At 34.4% G+C, this 21,109-nt stretch overlaps 1 protein-coding gene and 1 long non-coding RNA gene across 2 annotated transcripts in view; one reads left to right on the top strand and one right to left on the bottom strand.

The window, feature by feature from the left end:
* Window positions 1–20,044, top strand: part of LOC149783954 (uncharacterized) — a 28,814-nt gene extending 8,770 nt beyond the window's left edge. The window contains exons 4-6 of the long non-coding RNA XR_016413696.1: window positions 10,166–10,228; window positions 16,120–16,218; window positions 18,276–20,044. This is a non-coding gene — a long non-coding RNA (uncharacterized LOC149783954). The remainder of the gene's footprint in view (window positions 1–10,165; window positions 10,229–16,119; window positions 16,219–18,275) is intronic.
* Window positions 3,220–8,335, bottom strand: LOC149783955 (uncharacterized). Its single transcript, XM_089932083.1, has one exon. The coding sequence runs from the start codon at window positions 7,547–7,549 to the stop codon at window positions 5,582–5,584; it is 1,968 nt and encodes a 655-aa protein (XP_089788209.1). The 5' UTR covers window positions 7,550–8,335; the 3' UTR covers window positions 3,220–5,581.
* Window positions 20,045–21,109: the final 1,065 nt, after the last annotated feature.

Genomic DNA, 21,109 nt, shown 5'->3' with positions numbered 1-21,109 from the left:
ATGTGGAATTTACGGCTTGCCATTGGAAGCGAGGTCAATGTAACCAATTATATGACTTCATTGTTGATCATTTTAAGATGTTGATAAAATTTCCTGGACCTATCTACCATTTTTGATCATAAAACTAGCAATATATGAATGTTTCAGTTACCAATTTTGATCGCGATTTTCTTCGATAAATAGGGATACATTTTGGGGGTACTTTGATTATTACTTATAACACCTCATTTGGTATCAACTCTCCAGATTAAAAGGTAATCAATTAGCACATTGTTGCGTACATGTGTCAGCATTTGTAACCCGAGTGCCACATAACTTTGCACCTGTACTACATTGCTGGCCTCTAGTTGTTACTGTAATATGAGGTAAATATGCAAATATACTGAGTATTATTTTCTTAAATAAATTATTTTTTTATTTTTTGAAAGCGACATGGTAAATATAACACAGTACTTTATGTGCGGTAGGTGGCTGTTAAAATGGTATTTTGTCGTGTGAGGAAGAATCATATGCATGTTGATGGACAATCAAACAAACATGAAGGTTTGAATCAAAATATAATTCAGTCAAGTCATAATTGATTCCCTCTTCCTCTAGCATGAACATCAAAGATAATCTCAGAACAATCCATCCTTCATTCAGCTATGTTCAATTAAGTATGACATCAGTGACCTGTTGGCTCAACCCAGTTCATATTGATTTTACATAGGGCCGATAAAGGGTAAATAGTAGTATAGCAAACGTCAATGATTGTCGCATGCACGTCAGTTTGTTTTGGACAGTGCATGCTCAGTAGGGAATTATGCCAGAGGGGAATCAAGTACAATGAGTCGTAAAAACACAGGTTAAACTTTCCGTACATTAGAAATGGGAAAATTTAAATTCCACACATCAAAACCTGAAGGTATGCATCTGTCGAGAACCCTGTCCCATGAATGAATAAAATAATAGGTAAGAACTACGATGTTGTCTTTGACGAACTTTGCAAGGCAGCTACATCCTTGTGTTTCTTTTTGAAAACACATTTTTTACAACTGTCCTTCCCCCCCAAAGTTTTGACATTTTGTTTATTTCTGGACAATAGGGAAAAGTTGTGTGTATTACATACATGGCAACCATTACGCTTCTGGCATAATCATAATGATTATTTCACCAAATTGTGTTATTGCTAGATAGTATATGGATTACGCTTTTTATTACCTTCAAATTAAATTTTTCTACATTTCTACTTAACTGCTAAGATAAACTGAAGAATTAAGAATCTAAAAATTTTACAGAAAAAGATGCTTATTCGAACAAAATACCTCTGTTCATTCAAAACAGACTTGCCTAACTTAATGTCAAAGTGGAGGATCGTTTTGTTGACATTTTTCACTATTCAGAAAAGAGTTCCATTAGTAAGGATTCCCAGAAATACTATCAATAATTTTACAGCAAAGAAAATCGAAAAATATTTTTCAAAAATGCATGTACCCATTGGTTATTACTAGACAATGTGTTTTTTCACAAATGATGAGAAATTGTTTACAACTGAATTGTTTTTGTGTAGGCAGAAGAATGCAGCATTGATGAAAGAGTGGACATCTTATCCATTTATAAATAAAGTTAGTCTATAATTTTTAATATTTGTAGTCACCTTACTATTTAAGGCAGCTACGGTAACCTTACTATATTTCATGCCCAACTATTTTTAATTGGAATGGATAGGCAACTCGGTTTTGAGTGGACAGAGATATTTTGATCAAATAAGCATCTTTTTTCCCAGCATGGTCCACCTTTAGGTGGTGATTTCGATCTGCAAATACTGGCCAATGAAGTGATGCAATTTACTTTTAAAGCTAGGAAGTAAACAAGGTTATTGGAGCTGGGAAAGTGTTAATCAAGATTCCAGTGAGCAATTTTGAACCTGAAAATGGTGTTAAATATGAGTCCAGTCTACATGCTGAATTCATTATTAATTCAGAAACAGATGGCATGCTAGTCAGCCACTCATTTCAACAATATTTTGAAATTTACAAAGGCCAAACAAACAAACAACAAACCAAATTAAATACAGACAATTTAAAAGTAGAGTGCACTGTTTGCTTCTGTTCTCGTCACAATTTAGCCCTGCGGGATCATGTGCTATTAAACTATAGCATAAAGGTTGCGATAAATCTAATAAATAAGAATAAAAATGAAATTGTGAAGTAAAGAAATTTATTTAATCAAAGTGCCTTGGAACAAGTAGACTGACATTAATGGACATAAAATCCTAATACAGCAGTATAGAACAAACAATACATCTGGCATTGTATGTCAAGTGCTAGCATAATTTAAGTTCAACTTTGGCAGAGCTTATGTTAGTGAAAAATCTTATTTAGGAGCAGAAGTAACCAAAAGACAATAACTGTAAAAATGTACCTAACAACCATAAAGAACCTGTCTGCATGGGTTCGAGTCCAAGGCTTGTCTAGCGTGGGTACGTGGGAAAGCCTGCCAGTAGCTTCTCGTGAGTCGGTGGTTCTTCCCTAGTTTTTCCAGGGTTCTTCCTTAACCAGTTATACTGGCCGCCATGTATAGCCTATCTTGTGCTGAAAAATGGCGTTAAACTCTAGAACAACAACAACAACAATCATAAAGAACAGTTTTCAGTTTGTTCCAGCTGGATAGGCTAGCAATGTATATGCCACTTCAGACAGTAGCCTATGTAAGGGGGTTCTTAGTAAATAACAATACAAATACATAGATAATGAACAGATTAAGTTAAGAAACAACAAAGTAATGTTTATACAGCTAGAGGCAATATGATTTTTAAAAAATGTATTGCAAGGGAGGGTCTAACAGAGCAGAGCAGGAAGAAAGACATGAATATTTAAGTTCTGTAAATATTGAAATGTGGCTGTTTCCTCCTCATCCTTATTTTTTTCTACTCCCCCTTATTTTTGTGACTGGGGGGAAATCTTCCTTATGATAAAATACTGGAAGCATCTCTGTATAATACTGCATTCTGGATATTAGCTTCAGTGTTCAGTCATTCTGTCAGCATTTATTTTAATAATTCCCATTTATTGTTAATCACTATGCTTTTCAAATTAATAATTGAGAAAATGAAAAATTATGTATTTGCACTAATTTAGTCCCATTTATAATTAATTCAACCTCAAAATAAATTAAATTTTCATCTTTGTATGTGTACATTCCATCTTGCAGTTTTATTACCTTATCAGCCACTGCTAGCATCAACACAGCTGTACATGAAAGTGCAATAATGAAAAATATTAGGCATCTCCATGTTTTCCAGAAGTGCACCAGGATTTGAAATTGTGGGCAGGAGCATATGATAAAATTTTGCAGGAAACCTCAATATATCCTCAAGGTGCATCACTTCTTTACAGCCTGTTAATTAGGATATGGGGCTTGTATAATACTGGGTGTTCCATCAATTATCCCAAATAGATTAAAAGTCCTGAAATGAGTATAAATAATGAAAACGATAGTTTGCATTATAAACATTAATCATGTGTTGTAATCAAATTGATATCGAAGGTCACTTATTCCTCTTTCCTATTGCTTCATTCATTATTCTAAAAGTTGTTGTTGTTGTTGTGGGGTTTAACGCCATTTTTCAGCACACGTTAGGCTATGCATGGCGGCCAGTATTAATGGTGGAGGAAGAACCCGGCAAAACCCCGGGAAGAACCACCGACCCACAAGAAGCTACTGGCATGCTTTCTCACATATCCACATTTGCCGAATCCTGGACTCGAACCCACGCAGACAGAGGTGAGATGGCAGTGATCCATAATGGAGAGCGCTTTAGACCACTCGGCCACTCGGGGCCCCATTATTCTAAAAGTAATGCTACTGATGTATTTATGAATTGTGTAGCCACTTAACCAGTTTTCAGTCAAGAAATGAACAAAGAGTCAAATTGCCACTACACAGTGAAGAAGGGTGGGGAACAATTTTTTTTTTTTAGAAAGAGCTGCAAAATACTTAAATGCTACTTTGGTATTTAAGACATTCATTATCACAAACACTCACATGGTAGAATTATTAATTTTTACAAAAGAAACATTCACTTTTCCAGCATTGTATGCTTTGAGTCATCATTACCTTGCTGTTTTCTACAACTAAATTGTCCTGTATAATAACAGTGTCCGCTACAGGACAAAAATGTTTTAGTTTTCATGAAAAATTAGTCTGGCTCAATAACACCCATTTAAAATTACTTAATTTTGCAAAACATAATATTTATTGCCTAACATAATAATTCAACAACTCTGTGCCAGTGATTATCTTCCTCCAGTTTCATGGGTCTTGCTATAGCAAATTATTTAATAACATAATTCAAGCCTCCTTTGCTTTAAGTGTACAACAAATCTGAGTTAAATGAAAAACATGGCCAAGAATATACAAGCAATGTACTTGTATGTACAAAATTAGGACATCCTGCCTTGCCACGAGTGCCATGAAACCCATTCCCAAGTGTTGCCAAGGATCTATGAAAAAATAATGAAATAGTATTTGAAGTTCTATGATGCTGTAAATATGTATATACTTTTATATGTAAAGATGCCTACACCAGAACAGTAGCTCTCTTCAACTTCACAGAGGTGATGTAAAAAGAGCAGCACACCATGTTTCATGGAATTCTGGGGGTTTTTTTTGTTTTGTTCCAGTATTGTATGCTTCGATTCATCATTACCTTAATGTTCTTTAAAGTAACAGTGTCCACTACTGGACAAAAATATTTTAGTTTTCAAGAAAAATTAGCTAACCACACTCAGTCTGACTCAATGACGACCAATTAAAATTATTTAATGTTGCAAAACATTTTTATTTCCTGACATAATAATTCAACAATTCTGTGCCAGTGATTTTCTGCCTCCAATTTCATGAGTCTTATAACAAATTATTTAGTAACATAGTTCATGTCTCCTTGGTTTTAAGCATACAACACATCCAACTTAAATGAAACACATGGCCAAGCAATGAGCTGTATGTACAAAATTAGGTTCTTCTGCCTTGCCACGAGTGTCATGAAACCCATTCCCAACAGTTGCCAAGGATCTATGAAGAAATAATGAAATAATATTTTAAGTTCAATAATGTTGTAAATATGTATATACGTTTATATGTAAAGATGCCTACACCAGTACAGTAGCTCTCTTCAACTTCATAGTGGTGATGTAAAAACAGCAGCTCACTATGTTTCATGGAATTCGGGGGGTTGGGTTGTGAAAACCAAAGCAAGCCATATGTTTGAGCACTTTGTGACCATGAATAGCTAATTTTGAAGGAAAGTGGAAGCAATGATATATTTTCAAAAAGAGATTATCACAACAGTGTTAAAAAATATAAATTTTTGGGTAAAAAAGTTAGTCTTTAAAACCTTGATTAACAAAATGCATATAGCAGCCATGTGTAAAATATACAGGTAATATTTAACCCGGCTAATATTCATATGCACAGCCTAGTAACAAAAGACGCTCTAGTTCCTTATGGTACATCATCATTGTACGACTCCAAATTTAATAATACATGTGATGCCCTAAGCTGAACATATATATTACCACCAATCCTTATGGTATAGTAATCATATTTCTTCATAAATTTTCTTAAATATATTACAGTTTGATTCTTGTGACATCACAATAAATTTATCCCCACTTTCATTAAAGCTTATAGCACATGGTTTCAAAGGAATATTCTCTGTAATGATTCTTATCAGAGCACCTTCTGGTGACAGCTGATGTATGTTATTGCTTATTCCTCCAACAACATATACATTCCCATCTCCATCCACATCTACATTTTCAAGTCCTACAAGCTGTGGGCTTCGATATATACTGCATCCATCAGGTCCATCCTGTAGTGGCATGATATAGAGTGTGTTGGTGTCATAGCAAGTTATGTATACTCTTGTCTTGGCGGGATCTATTCCTATGCATGCACTGAAGTGTTTTGTGTCAGCTGCATCTAGCTGAACACAGTTTTTCTCCATTCCTGTATTACTCATACAAGCTGCATACAAGTATCGATTGCTAAGATATGTCACAACTAGATCTCCATGATTTCCAATGGCCACTCCACAGCATGCAATTCTTGTCTGGATGAACCTTGTTGGTTTCATATAAGCATCACTTGTGAAAAACTGTATCTTTCTCTCCATGGGTAATGTTACAGCAAATTCACTATCACCAGCTTTACATAAAGATGATGGGGATGAACTCAACACACGCTCTGAAATTTTGTCAAAGGTGGGACCATACATGCAACATTTTTTACTTTTCCATCCAGCCAGTAGGAATCTGTCACCTGGCAGATACACAGAAGAGAATCCATTTGTATGATGACTGAATTCACTCATTCTTAAAACTAATACTAGCTCATTCCTGCAAATATGCCTAGTAGAATGCAAAGGCTGGGTGACAGAGTATCTCACAGTGACACAATCCTTCCACTTCATTTCTCCAATTGTTTTAATATGGCTGTCCAGTTCTAGTTGTATTTCAGTTTTTGTATCTTCTGTTTTATACTGATCCATAGTCTTGTTATAATGTTCCATTTGTTCTTCCATCTTAAGTAGGACACCGATTACTTGGGTCTGACTTGCATGCTCACACACTGTGTCTAAAAGCCTTTTAGAATTTTGTATGGCTGCCACCAAAGACTGACACTGCTGGTTCTGCTCAAGTAATGTCATGGACACCTCTTTGTATATTCTATTTCCCTCTGCCCTCACCTCTGTCTCCATTTCATCAAACAAGGTGTTCATTTTCTGCCGAAGATCTTGAATTTCATCAGTTAGATGATCTACTTGGAACTTGAGATGTTCTAGATACGTTTCCTTTTCTTTTGTGACTTCATGGAGTTGTGTTACAAGACTGTTCAATTTGCTGACCATTGTAGATGGTTTAAATATTTCCAGCAATTCTTTGAAATGCAATTTAAGGTCAAAGACTTCCTTGCAGGCCCTGTGATTCACAAGAGTGCAACTAGAGCAGAATAAACCGTTATGGTCCTTGCAGAAGAACTTCATCTCCTCCTCAACATGCAATGAACACATTTGTTTCAGTGGCAAATATTCAGCTATATGTGAGCTTTGGGATAACTCTTCTACACCCAATATGTTGTGCTCTCTCAACGCCTTTGTTTTACGGTGGAATTTGATGCATTCGTTACAAAGGTGTTCCTTACAAACAAAGCAGAAACCACTAGCCTGATTAGTTACACCTTCATATGTACATGAATCGCAGTTTAGTTCCACTCTGGACTGCGGGTCAGGTAGCAAGGATGATATGAAATTGTTAAGAGGAAACGATTTTGCCCATTCCGATGATCGCACCCCTGGTTCGGGACCTCGAATTTCCCGTCTACAAACAGGACAACTGAACTTGTGTACATCATCTGCCTTCGTGACGTTTTCTGTAATATGAGAGTTCAGACACTTAAGACAAAATGTGTGTAAACAAGGCAATGATGTAGGGACCTTGAACTGTTCGAGGCAAATTGGGCAATCTAGATCTTCAGAGGAAGTTATTTTACCCTCCTTCGCTGCCATGGTCACTTCATTTCACAAGCAATGTTTCCCACTATCGAACGGATTTATATTAAGCTAAATTCACAAACATATTACCGAAAGCATTTGAGAGGACATAGCCTCAATACTGTAGCAACACTGCGTTCATTAAGTTAACAGGAGTCGTGGCAGTAACAATTCGAACTTCCTGGTCAAAAGGCTACGAACGAATTAGTCTAGTTCCCTGATTCGTATCCTCTCTGCGTTGCACTCCGCTATACTTGTTCAGGTATAATACCATTCAGGAAACGGCGATCAGTCTTGTTGTCAGCCTTGCTTAATTAAACTCAAATAATCCATTGAATACGACAACTAGTATGTACAAATTGATGTAAATAAACCACATAAAAGGATCAATGATAAATATTTGTTTAAAAATTAAATGTAAAAGCTATTTATGAAATTTATTATCAGGTTCTCCAGCTAGGGGCCGGTCATTGTAATGTCATGTTTTGTAAGCATCTGTCGACTATGATCAATCGTAGAATTTGAATGTATTACCGAATAAAATGGATAGTAACTTAACAGATAAATATTGTTACTTTCTGGGGCTTAGACGACGACAAGAGAAGACATTCGAATTTAACCAAATAGAGCGCATATTCAGGAGCATGATGTATGAACGTATTGTATTTTGAAGCAATAATTGATAGGCTGAGTTCAAATCCTATCTTTGACCTGAGTTTCAGCTTTAAATGGTTCGTGCCGCTGGAAAAACTGGAATAGTCGAGAACTCGCCTTGGGATTACTCGCCCCATGAATAGTCCTGCAATGTAAGACATAACACAAGTTGGTTTTGTTTTAGTGCTAGTCCTGACGCCCAAAACATAAATATCAGCGTCATGGTCTTACATATAGGACTAGCTCCATGGAGAACCCGTCCCTTGGAGAAATCATCATTCCAGGTGTCAGGAAAAGTCGCCCCGAAGATCATAGATACTAATTTAGAGGTATCGCCCAATGATGGATACCGCTTTATATGATCGCCTCTTGAATTGTTCAGTTACCGAATAACCGAGATACATCGTGCTACATGGCATGATGCTCCGGTGCTAGACATCACTATAAACTCACATGCAGACATTTTAGTAATATGACTGAAATTTTTTTAAAGCTACGTTAAAAACCCATATCACATACACATACATACATCATTTCGGACTTAATCATGCTTAAATTCAGATATACCCCCCCACACACACACACCTGTTCATTTCTACAGCAAATGTTTTCTTATGCCCTGTGTATGTTGGACTATTATTGCCAGTCATTACAGAATAACTTTTTGATGTTGCTGATTTTGTTTATGTAGTGCAAGTCACACAGGACATGTAGGCATTCAGCACCAACTATTTCAGTAATGGGTGTCATTTTTTATACTTTGATACTACATAGCTTTGAGTAGCAAGTATTCACTTCATTTGGATTCTTATACATTCATATTCCTTTGGAAGGTCATTATTTCAATGCCCCGAGAGGTCCCAGTGGCAAAATCAATATTAAAGTACGTAGATATTATGACAAAATGAACCTAAAGGTGTGATCCAGTACAATCTGGATTTAATGGTGCGCACTGTGATGTCACAATGAAAGCTACACATATTGATAAACAAATTCATACTACCCTCAGTTGTGATGATTACACTGGACATGCTCTTATTTTGACCCAAGTTCAATACATGGCCACCATTGTAAAAGTCCATAGCGATAGATATTTGTCTGAAGATTCATGGAGACAGTTAAGGTGCAGAGCATTCAGTAATCAGGATTGAATAGACTTTGGTTAAATAAAATTAGTGTTAAATTTTAAAAGAACAATTTATAATTAATTAAAAATGAGTAAATGCGCATACATGACCCATGTGACTTGTACTATAGTAATGTCACTATTGTGTGGTGTTATATCATTATATCAGACTTGTTTGTTTGAAACTTACCAAAAACAAGATGACATAATAATCTTGTGGTATCCTAGATAGTAAAAGTGCAGCCTCATTTATTTCAGCGTATATCTGATTATTTTAAGGTTTCCTAATTTATCTCATAAGCTTTATCTCCATCCCAAAAAAACATTGTCTATTTAACTATTTATTTTAAATGATCCCAATTATTTTCATTGGAATTTAATATTTGCCTCATATTTTTAGTAATAACGAAATTATATCACCAAATACCGTTTTTTATAGAAACAAACCTGGGTTAGAATAACTTAAATATGAGTATCTGAAGGCTTCACTCTGTCTGTTTGTCCACTGACTTCACAGATGTGCATCAGCACTCCTACCCCCTCAATCAACTATGTAAGATGTTTTTTGAGGTGTAAAATCCAGTGCTTTTTTATTTCTACTTGCAATGTTACCTACATTTTAAGCTTCACCTGCTGGAGCTTATGCAAGTAGTACATGAAGCAAATTGGTGATAACTATGCCAGTATTTATTGACAATTTCATCTTCTTTGAGAACTGATATTATTAATGATAACTGATTGATTTCTTTGCGAACACTTAAGGTATAAATTTGACAGTCTTAATCAATATATAAGTAAGCTCTCTCACTTCTCCAGAGAAGTGCTCTAACTCTGTATCTCTCTTTCTTCAGTCAGCCTGGAGCGATTTCACCAACCAACCTAGGGCTAGTTTTCCCTAAGCAAGTTCTCCATGGGTGAGTTCTCCATTTGCCAAATACATGCCACATGACATAATCCAGGGTATATAAATGGGTCATTTTTGATGTCCCTGTATTATTAATATTTGCATCTTTAATATATTTTATTTCTTTCAAACACATTATCTGCAATAATACACTTATAAGTAATAATTACAAAAAGTATCCCCCAAAAATTACAATACAATACTTAGTGAAGTTTTTTAAAGTTTTTATATGTTACAACAAAGATGTTTTCCTCTTAGATTAAAATATTTAAATGAAAGATTTCATTCTGTATGGTTTGCAATTAGATAAATTATTCCTAAACTATTTGCATATCCACCCATATGTAGAGATGTCAAAATTTTGGGAAATTTCTACCAGGTACCTATCAGTCCTAACAATCGGTTACCTGGGTACCCGATCAAATGAAAATTGTATTAAATGTTAACCTGAACTGCTTTGTTGTAAGTTCACATGTGCTAACCCCCTATAAAGGTATAAGCATAATTATTACTAATATAAGCAGAAAAAAAGCATAACAAGAGCAATATACACCACTCCCTTGATAACTTGTGCACCACAGGTCCAAAAACAGACTGTGCTATAGGCATGGGTGTAATTTATCGAGGGACCTCAATAACTATATGAAATGATGCCATTCTTGCTTGACACTGTGAAAGCCTCTAAGGGGGATAGGGATAGCTGGTCTTTTTAATGGCTGAATACTCATTTTAAAATCTCGTTGGCAATAACTGTCAATAAGGAGCCTTTTCTAATTAAGTTATTTGCTTTTATGTAAAAATGACCTTTATATTCAAGATGCCCAATGACTGAGAGATCGATAACAATTCCAACAGGTTTCAAGCAATATATGATGGTTTCAGTTGCCAACTTTGATCACGATTTTGTTCATGTTCAACAAATACGGGTCAGACTTTTTGGTACTTTCTAATAAAATAAAATGGGCTCTACAACTGACCCCATGTTATAAGCAGGTCTGCTACTTACCTGGATCAGCTGTTAAAAGTTTCATCTCATATCGTCTAAATTCATTTGGATTAGTAGTTACACTGTATTTAGAGTTTGTTTTTGGACACCGTTTTTTTGGGGGGGGGACGGGGGCAAATATAACATTTATATGCCTTGTAATTTTCGGATCTTGCTCCACTATAATTTTTTCTACAACTTATGCTAACAGCTGCCTCGCTTGGCACTCAGCATTAAGAGGTTAGTGTTAGGACTGGTCGGCCTGGTGTCAGGATCATGTGACTGGGTGGGACATCATGCTATCTGTCAGCGGTATGATGCCCCAGTGCTAGACAGCACTATAAACTGTCACACTGCAGATATTTTAATGATATGACTGATTTTTTTTTAAAAGCTACGTTAAAAAATCCAAATCACACACACCTGTTTTTCATTCATTATCCTTTCCATGGTATTGGACAAAATACTTTTTTTTCTTTATGGCAGCATGTCATCATGTGAGATAATGGTAATTTCGTTATGGGGGGGGGGGCACAAATGTATCTTCCCCTGTATGTTTTCGGACACCTAATTAAAGAATGTAATGTCTTCAGACGACAAAAAAAAAATAATTATTTGTTGCAGCCTGAAAACATATTGTAAATACCGTAGTACAATAGTAGAGAGACAAAAGAATTGATAGATTATTTATGCGTAACACTCACTTTAACTAGTCTACTGTAACTTTCGTGAATAGTTGTAAAGTCCAAATGATGATTGTTGTATTATACTCAACGGCAGTCCAGTGCAACATGTTTTAAAGTTTAACAATATCCCTCTCTTAACATTTTTTGTTATATAACATCCATCAGTCACATCTGTTCATCCCAGTTTTGGGGTTCATTTCATTGCCAATAAAACACTTGTGTGTTCATTAGTACTTTCAAGACTGGACTATTGTAACTCAATTATGTCCGGTTCATCTCAGTATCTACTCCAGAAACTGCAAAAAGTTCAAAACACAGCTGCTCGGATCATACTTAGAGTACCATGATTAGAGCATACCTCCCCGCTGCTCTGTACCCTACATTGGCTATCCATTCGATCCAGAATCAAACACAAAATTGGTTCTCTGTGCTACGTTTCACTGTTGGACTCTAGTCCAACATACCTATCCGATCTCACCCATGTGTACACACCAACAAGATACTTACGCTCCTCTTCTGACAATCGTATACTTATTATTCCCACTATGAAAACAAAGTCATATGGACAGTGTTCTTTTGCATACCAGGGCCGAGCAACATGGAATGAATTGCCCACTGAACTTAGACACAAAGACACAGTGATCACATTCAAGAGGGCTCTCAAAACTAACTTATTTTGACTGCAATAACAAACTTAAAGACCTAATAATGTTTCCTACCTGAAATATTCTCAGCATGTTTTTTATTTTTTAATGTTTTTCTAATTTCATGGTGTTTGTTTTTGTAATAATGTTATTAAATGTTTTTTATCTTATATGTGTTGTCTAATGTTGTAAAGCACTTAGAGCTTCTAAAGATTAGGCTCTATACAAAGTCCTCATTATTATTATTAATATTATTATTATTAATGTCTGGCACCATTTATTTTCAGTCTAGACTGGTTCACTAGGTATGTAGTATAAAAATAGAATGAATCTGACAAGTTGTTACGATACGAGAAACCCGTCTGTTTTCTTGGAACTGTTTCATATAAAAAAAATTACACATTTACACATGAATTTTTTAAATTTTTTCTCAGTGTTATAAAATAACATTTTTTTCGCCTTAAATTTAAACATTTCAGTGAAAAATTTCATTCTGTATAGTTGTTCAATTTTTCCTAACATGATATAAGAAGTGTATATTATGGTAACCACATTTTTGTGTTACATTTGCCGTGACAAAAAATATCTGACTTAAGTTTCCTGGTATAAAAATAACGTACAGTAAACATATGAGCAGCGTCCCTGACTTGAACAGCTAACACTCACTCCAGGGCCACAAACTTGAGGCAATAATGGCATTCAGTTAAACTGGGCATTTCTATTATGCTTTCTTTTATTTGAATTGTAGTACGAATTTTAATTTTATTTCATCAGATATTTCTTATTCAGTACTTACTGTTGCTGTTGACGAAAGGTATTGAGAAGTTGATGTCATCTGGAACTCAAAACAGGTGTATTTAGCTCGTGAGAAAAATGGCACACAATCAGAAATATCAGCATTGATTTTTAAATAGGTTGCACGAGAAAGGAGAGAAGTGTCCTCCCTTATATTGTTATATAGTACATGTTTGATAAGTATATTGTAAGGAACTATACGAGCCCCTTTGATCATGAATAAATGAGCACACAACACAAGCTTCAAACTGAAATCATTTTTCTGTGTCTCGATTCGAACTTGGAATTTTTTTTTTTTTTAATGGGTACCCGGTTGTACATTATTTTACCTGGGTTATTATCAGCGGGTGAATGCCTGGGTACCTGTTAGCATCTTTACCCATTTGTTTGTAATCTCTACCAATTTTAAAAACAAAAATCATCAAGGATATACAAAATTCACAAAAGTTTGTTATTTCATTCAATGTTTTATAATTTCTAACCTGATTGACACCAATGAGTCCCTAACACTGTCCAATTTTGGGTATTTCAAAGCAAACAGGAGCTTCTGATGTAAACAAACAGACTGCTCGGTGTCTATTTCTTATTTCTAGAATAGTCTATTTCAACCAAAACTATATCCAATATTTGCAATTTCTAGTTTTAATATTTCTAAAACAAATTGAACACATAAATAGGAAGAACTCTTGTATACATTTGTTGAAGGAGATGTAAATCCAAAATGTACGGAATTATTTGATTTCAAAGAGGATGAACTACATCACATACATTGCTTGTGAACATTGACTGGCCTAAGGAGATATGGTGACCATGTTGCTAGAGATTCAAAATGCGTGTGATTTGGATTTTTGACGTAGCTTTAACAATTTTTCAGTCATATCGCTACGATGTCTGCAGTGTGACAGTTTTTAGTATGTCTAGCACTGGGACATCATGCTGCATACATATAGCATGATATCCCACCCAGTCATGTTATCCTGACACCAGGCCGACCAGTCCTAACACTAACCTCTTAATGCTGAGTGCCAAGCGAGGCAACTGTTAGTACCATTTTTTATGTCGTTGGTATGATTGGCTGGGAATTGAACCCATGACCTCCCGCATCCGAGGCGATGCTCTAACCACTAGGCCACTGGAGCGGTGATTCAAAATGCCAATAAGTTGACAGTTTGGGAACCCCTAGTGACAATCAGATTAAAAATTATAAATCAATGAATGAAATTACTACGTTCTGTGCATTTTTTATATTCTTGATGCCTTCTGTTTTTAAAATTAAAAGGTGGTAGAAACACAAGGGATGGTGCAAGAATACTATAACACGGTATAAAAAGTGTATGTTATAGTAACTAAGTTTTGCTTTGCCTTTGCCTTTAAAACAATATCCGTCATGGCTTTCCTCAAATAAATAGATAAAGAAAACCAACACAACCGTATGCCCTGACTTAAACAGCCAACACTCGCACCAGAGCAACAAACTTGTTGCAAATATGGCATTAGTTAAACTGGACATTTCCATTTTGTTTTCTGTTATAATCATGGTACATATTTATATTTTATTTTGTCAAATATTTCTTAATCAGCACTTACTATCAGAATTTAAAAAAAGGTATTGATTCAGTTGGTGACATAACGATTTTGAAACAGGGATGTAAGGTTGCAAGACACATGGGTCACAAATCAAGGACTGGTGCAAAGTTAAGACAGTCGATGATACTGTACAGATGTACACAAAACACTGCAGGAAATAAACAGTAAACAGATGACATTATGTAAGAAATCCACTTTCAAACTTCTAATACAGTTTTTTTGCTAACTACCCGGTAGTTTGAACATAACATAAAAAGATTTTTGTTTTGAGTAAAGAACAGAAAAAGATCATCGATTGGATTTGTTACCCATTATATTTACTCAATATCTATTTTAAAATGTCTGTTTCTGGAGGAGATAAAGGACTGTAACATTGTGCAAGTTTTAACAACAGTGACCTGCAGAAACCTGAAGGACTAACATGCTTAAGCAATTAAGCCGGTTTCATGATCATCCAGATGTAGTGGGCAAAAGCTAAGATAGGTCCGAATTTAGCATTTAGTATTTGGATAATCACATTACTGAAATAATCATCCTAAAAAAAACTACTTATTAAGTCTGCCTTTTTCCATTAGCAAGGTGTAACAGCATTGTCTTACCAGAGATCTCTGTTCTATCAAATCAGTTGTCCATTTTAATGCATGTTTTCTTTTTTACAGATGTTAATTATAGATAGGATAATCATGTTTCCTGTTAAACTTCAAAGTGTGTGTCTTGCAGTATTACTGTATGTCTTTGTGCAAACATTTAGAGTCAGAAGCAGAACTATTGGATATTATGGTTATAAAAAAGGATTTCTCAGATAAGGAAAAGTGTTGCTGTAAAAGGTAATCATTTGCAACAATTAGTATATTTCGCAGTTCAGGTACGTGATAGCCATACATATAGCTTTATGTAAATTATATACTTGGTGGCCAGTTCAATAGACTTTCTAAATGATGCGTGAATTGTCTTTTGCAATTAAATTGAAAACGAACTATTGAATGGCCTTGGTGAATAAATATATATATATATATATATATATATATATATATATATATATAACAATATTAGTTCTACATTCCTTTGTCAGCTTATCCAGATATCACTCATGGCTTCAATATTGTGGCCATGCATTGATTTAACTATAGGATGGACAATGTATGTATCTTTTTTCTCCATAAATGGTCAAGATGTTCATGTATTACAATTTGTTTTTATTTAGCTGAACACTGGCAGTTTGTTTTGGGAGAATATCCCCTGGGCTGACAGTGGCCACCATTGTGCTGAATCTGCAATTGGATTTAAAGTTCTATCATGGCAGGTTAGTGAAAAACCTATCAACAACAATTTTATTTTAATGCTGATGGATCTCACTTTATTAAAATGATAGTTTTATTTCCTTTTCTTAATCACATTGAATATACCATATTTACAGTATACATTGGGACAGCTTAAATTAATTTTTAAAATAACATTTTGGTGAACTGTATGTTTTTATGAGTTTTAGGTTGTGGGACAACTTTTAAATCATTCAAAAAGTACATGTCAGCAAACGCACTCAAATTTAAAATGTATTAAAGTGTGTTCTTGAGATAACCCAACCATTCTCCTGTACACATACAATCCATGCTTTCAATGCATGAATGTTTTTAGCTTCCTCATGCTGTTAACAATTACATGTACCATTGGTGACAACTCATCTCCTGAAGTGGGAACTGCAAAGACTAAATTAAGATGTTTTGTCTGCGCAATTCATGTAAATTTTCACTTTTAAGACTGGCCTGATTGCTGCGAAACTGACAGGTTTCATGTCATTGTTCTTGAATTAAATATGTCGAGAATTATATGTTCTTTCTGTATCTGTCTTTCATTTAATATTATTGAATTTTTGTACAACAACATTAAATAGAAGTTTGTTGTTGATATCAGATGACTATTGGACTTTTGATATTGTTGTTGGAGTTGTGAAGTTATCTGACAAGTAACACAAATGGCTGAATTCATCTGACTAGTAACACAAATGGCAAGTACCGGGTCATGTTTCATCTTTGGTGTAGTTTTGTCTAGTCTATCAGCAGATTAAAGACATAATGATTATAATACTTGCCATATTTGCCATTTTTGAGAAAATAAGTCATTTTCCTATCAATTATATAACATAGTTTAAATTTGCTAGGCCTGCTGGTAAGTGACTACCATATGCCGCTACCACACAGTGGCAGCAAATTCCTTTTTTTTAATGCAATTGCTCTGACCTCACACCTGAACCTAGAAAACCAAATGTAAAAAATAGGATTTGTATATTCATAGGAAATCCGGATTAGAAAACGGACTGCTATTCATTTTAAGCCAAATTTTGTTGTCCAAAATGTTGAATTGCTTAGCTGAACTTTGGTGTGAAACTATTACACAGTGACATGTAGCTTGAAGCATTGGTTTCAGATCTTAAATAGAACACAGGAGAAATGGGAAATTGTCATCCCTTTTATTATATATTCAAAACCAAATCGAGCCCCTATATCAGTACAGGTTTGGGAACTGGTTTATCAATTACAAGAAGACAATTTGATTTTAAAGAAATTCAGTTGTTTATGCAGCAGTTATCATTTTGAAGGCTTTTTTTAAAAAATTTAAATCAACCCTTTTTGTAAATTTTTTTAAATGATTGATGTTAAACCAGATCATCTTAATGAGTTTAGGTCGTTTGAAAAAAAATTGGGATTTTTGGCACAGATAAATTTAAAGTTAAACTGTTTTCGTTTCAAGAAAAGATTCTAATACTTAGCTTTTATTTTATTTTCCTACTGTGATAGGAAATGTTTACGTTGTATAGCATGCATATGTTCATTATGTTGTTTACACATAATAACATATTGCAGGTGTGCATGGTAAAATTAGAATTTGTATTCTGTACGTTGAAATGACTTTACATGCCAATTTATATGAGTATAGTCAAACTTGTTTTGTGTGATACATTTCATGGTTTTGCACATGTTCATCTTTTCTGACTATTTTGGAGAGTCTTGAATGATAAACAGCTTTAGAGTTAGAAAATGCATGTTTTATAATCCAAAATGTTCTTTAATTCCATTCAGTAATTGTCATATGTGAATCTTGAACAAAGTAATTTCATCCTGGAAATGACCTGAACATTTATCTTTTGAAAAGCATGGGAACCATGTTTGTAACTACTGCTTTTACAGTTAACCAGTGAAGGTAAAATCTGATATTTAGATTTGATCAATTTTTCCATCACTATTCTAGAATTATTATAAATAATAAGCTGTTATTTTGTTTTTAAATGCAGCATTGGTAACATGTATATACTTTTCCTTTTGCAGTAACATTATAACTGTTGAAACTGTTCTTTCATTGTAGGTATTCTGCTGTCCTGGTTGTCCTGTGAAATTCACTAACGAAGACTTTATTTTTGAACCATTATTTGTGCAGACATGTTCCTTATAGAAAGAAAATGGAGATGATTTGTATGTTTCTTGAAGCATTTATTGCAAAATCTGAAATAACTGCAGACCTGTTTACCCGTCCATATTTTACCGTATTTGTACAGAATAAAGTCCCTCGGTATGGTCATTGATCTGAAAATACGATTTGAGGAGGCATTTATTAATTTTTTTGAATTAATTTGTAAGTGGTTTTTATTTCGTTTTGTTGTATCATCTCTTCAATCCGCGTCCGTGTCTGCAGTCTGTGCCACATCATTGATTTTAACATTCTCAGCATCCGGTTGTTTAAACAAAGAAAATTGTCGATAATAAGAAAGTTTCAGCATGAAAATGGAAAGTCTAAAATAGAAAGCAGCATTTTCTACCAGTCTACAATACTCTGTGGCCATGCCTTAAACCATCGTCTAAAAGAGAACTTAGACTTTTCCTGTGCACATGGTGGATGGAATGACTGTTCACGGCATGTGGAATCAGAAAATCATGCAAAATTGGAATCATTAGGGAAGAGAAATAGAAATGTTTTGAAGGGAAAGGAAGTCAGTGATCAACACATATTTCAAAAGCAAATAACATGTGCTGAGGCTATTCTTTGTGAGTTGATCATAAATATGTTCCCAGATTCCAAAATTGCATAAGGTATTTAGAAGCAATCCATTACTGTAAATGTTAACAAAGCTCATATCAGATTTTATGAAAGAAATAAGATTGCCTTCACCTATCTAGATGAGCTTATTATTTTTTGAGAGGATGGGTGGTGGTAACAATGTATGTCATAATGTTTTGTATTAAGTCTTCCTTAACCATGTAAAATGTAGAGATTTGGCTTTATTTTAAATGTTATCAATATGTATGAAGCTGAGAAAACAGATTTTCTACAGAAAGTAACAGAGGTAAATAACAGCATGAATTTGGATGTTATGTACAGTCCTAGTTATGAAAGGGAGTTACTAAGATATCGCAGTAAGACCAACAACAAAAAAATAATCTGATGATGGCATATACTTTAATTAATATTGGAAATTTAATGTATGTGTTGCACAAAGTGTAATCAACTTTAAAAGTGGATGCTAATTCTATGGCACTCATTATGCCACCTGTGCCATACAGCAACATAAACTTATAAGAAATAATTAAAGAAATGCATTTGCAAATAACCACCCATGATGATTGGAGTTGCTCTGGGATTGTTGCTGAGAACGAACAATCAACATGAGCATGAAAGTACATATCAACCTAAGACTGTTTGAACAACAACCAGTGTTCCAATGAAAAGTAATAAATCGTGTACAATGCAGCTTTCAAGTCAACACCTGTTAACTGCAAAAGCCACCAAAAAACGACATTAACATGCTTCACATTTTGACTCTTATATGCTACCCTAGATTCGATCTCCTAATCCTTGACCATCACAGTAATCAAGTGATCTAACTCTTGTATAACATCATTGGACATTATCAGACAACAAACTGGCTAAACAATTTGTTACAGTGATAGCAATTTTAAGAAGATTTTGATTCTATCTAAAAACATAGGTTAAGGATATTATTTAGAAACAATATTCATAGGTTTATTTAAAAGATAGTGTACTCATAAGCAATCCCGACATTTTCCCAAAATAAACTGGTGATGCAGGACTAGTAACCTATAATCATGTAGTATATATAAGTACACAATATGTGTTGCAATCGAGATACCATAGAACCAATATTGTCGGAAGCTAGGTCACACCATATTGGTTTTTCCACAGGGGCTCGTATTGTTGCTTACAAGTGACCTGTCATACATGTACTACATGTACTATTAGTCAGAATTTCCTCTAACCCTTGTCACCCCATTTTTGATACTTGGATATTTATGTTGGGGTGTAGGGACCCTACACCCCAATATAACTGTCCAAATATCAAAAATGGGGTGGCAATGGTATGAGGAAACTCAGACTAATGTACTATATAATAACTACTATACAGCACATGTATGACAGGTCAATTGTAAGTAATGATTCAAGCCCCTGCGGGTTTTTCAATGATTTTTTTTTACCAGTCCTTGAAAACTAATAATGGTAATAAACTTAAAGTGGATTAATCGGAAAGAAATGTAATTGCCAGTACCCACAAAAAATGTAACTTACATCTTAGTAACGGTTTCAGTATACATACTACTACGAGTACTTATGTGCACATAAAATAATGCGATCTTATTACTAAACCACAAAAACTGATAACGGTCATAAATGGATATGAGGCGTATAATGTATCGTTTAATTTCAATTATAATTTAAAAACATGTCTCTTAAAAAATATAAACATACAAAGAATTCATAGATACAGTTATAATAATAATAATAATAATAAAACTACTAGCGAAATAACCTTGCAATTCAACCAATCCACGAAAATTGATAACGCCACCAATGGCAGTCTAATTTCAAATAGTACTTAAAAAATTGTAACAGTAAACAAAATAAAATGTAATTACCAGCGCTAAAATGAAACGTCCATTGAATTATTAGTAACGGTTAAAGTATATACACTACCGGTCTGATAACATAATATTAAATTTCTAGCAGCACAAGTCTCATTGTCAACGTTATTTTTTAAAAACCGCATTGTCCAATGAAAACAAAAAGTTTCAACCAAATTCATTTGCATAAATGAATATTTAAAGACTGGCAGAATTTCTCCATTATCCCAAGTGATTATATTCAATAATAATAATAATAATGAGGACTTTGTATAGCGCCTAATCTTT

Source organism: Sinohyriopsis cumingii, chromosome 14, assembly GCF_028554795.1.
Source record: "Sinohyriopsis cumingii isolate HCF-2022 chromosome 14, ASM2855479v2, whole genome shotgun sequence".
In the NCBI taxonomy this organism is placed as follows: Eukaryota; Metazoa; Mollusca; class Bivalvia; order Unionida; family Unionidae; genus Sinohyriopsis; species Sinohyriopsis cumingii.
Note: the sequence above shows the minus strand (reverse complement) of the source record. Positions and strands in the feature narration are given on the sequence as shown.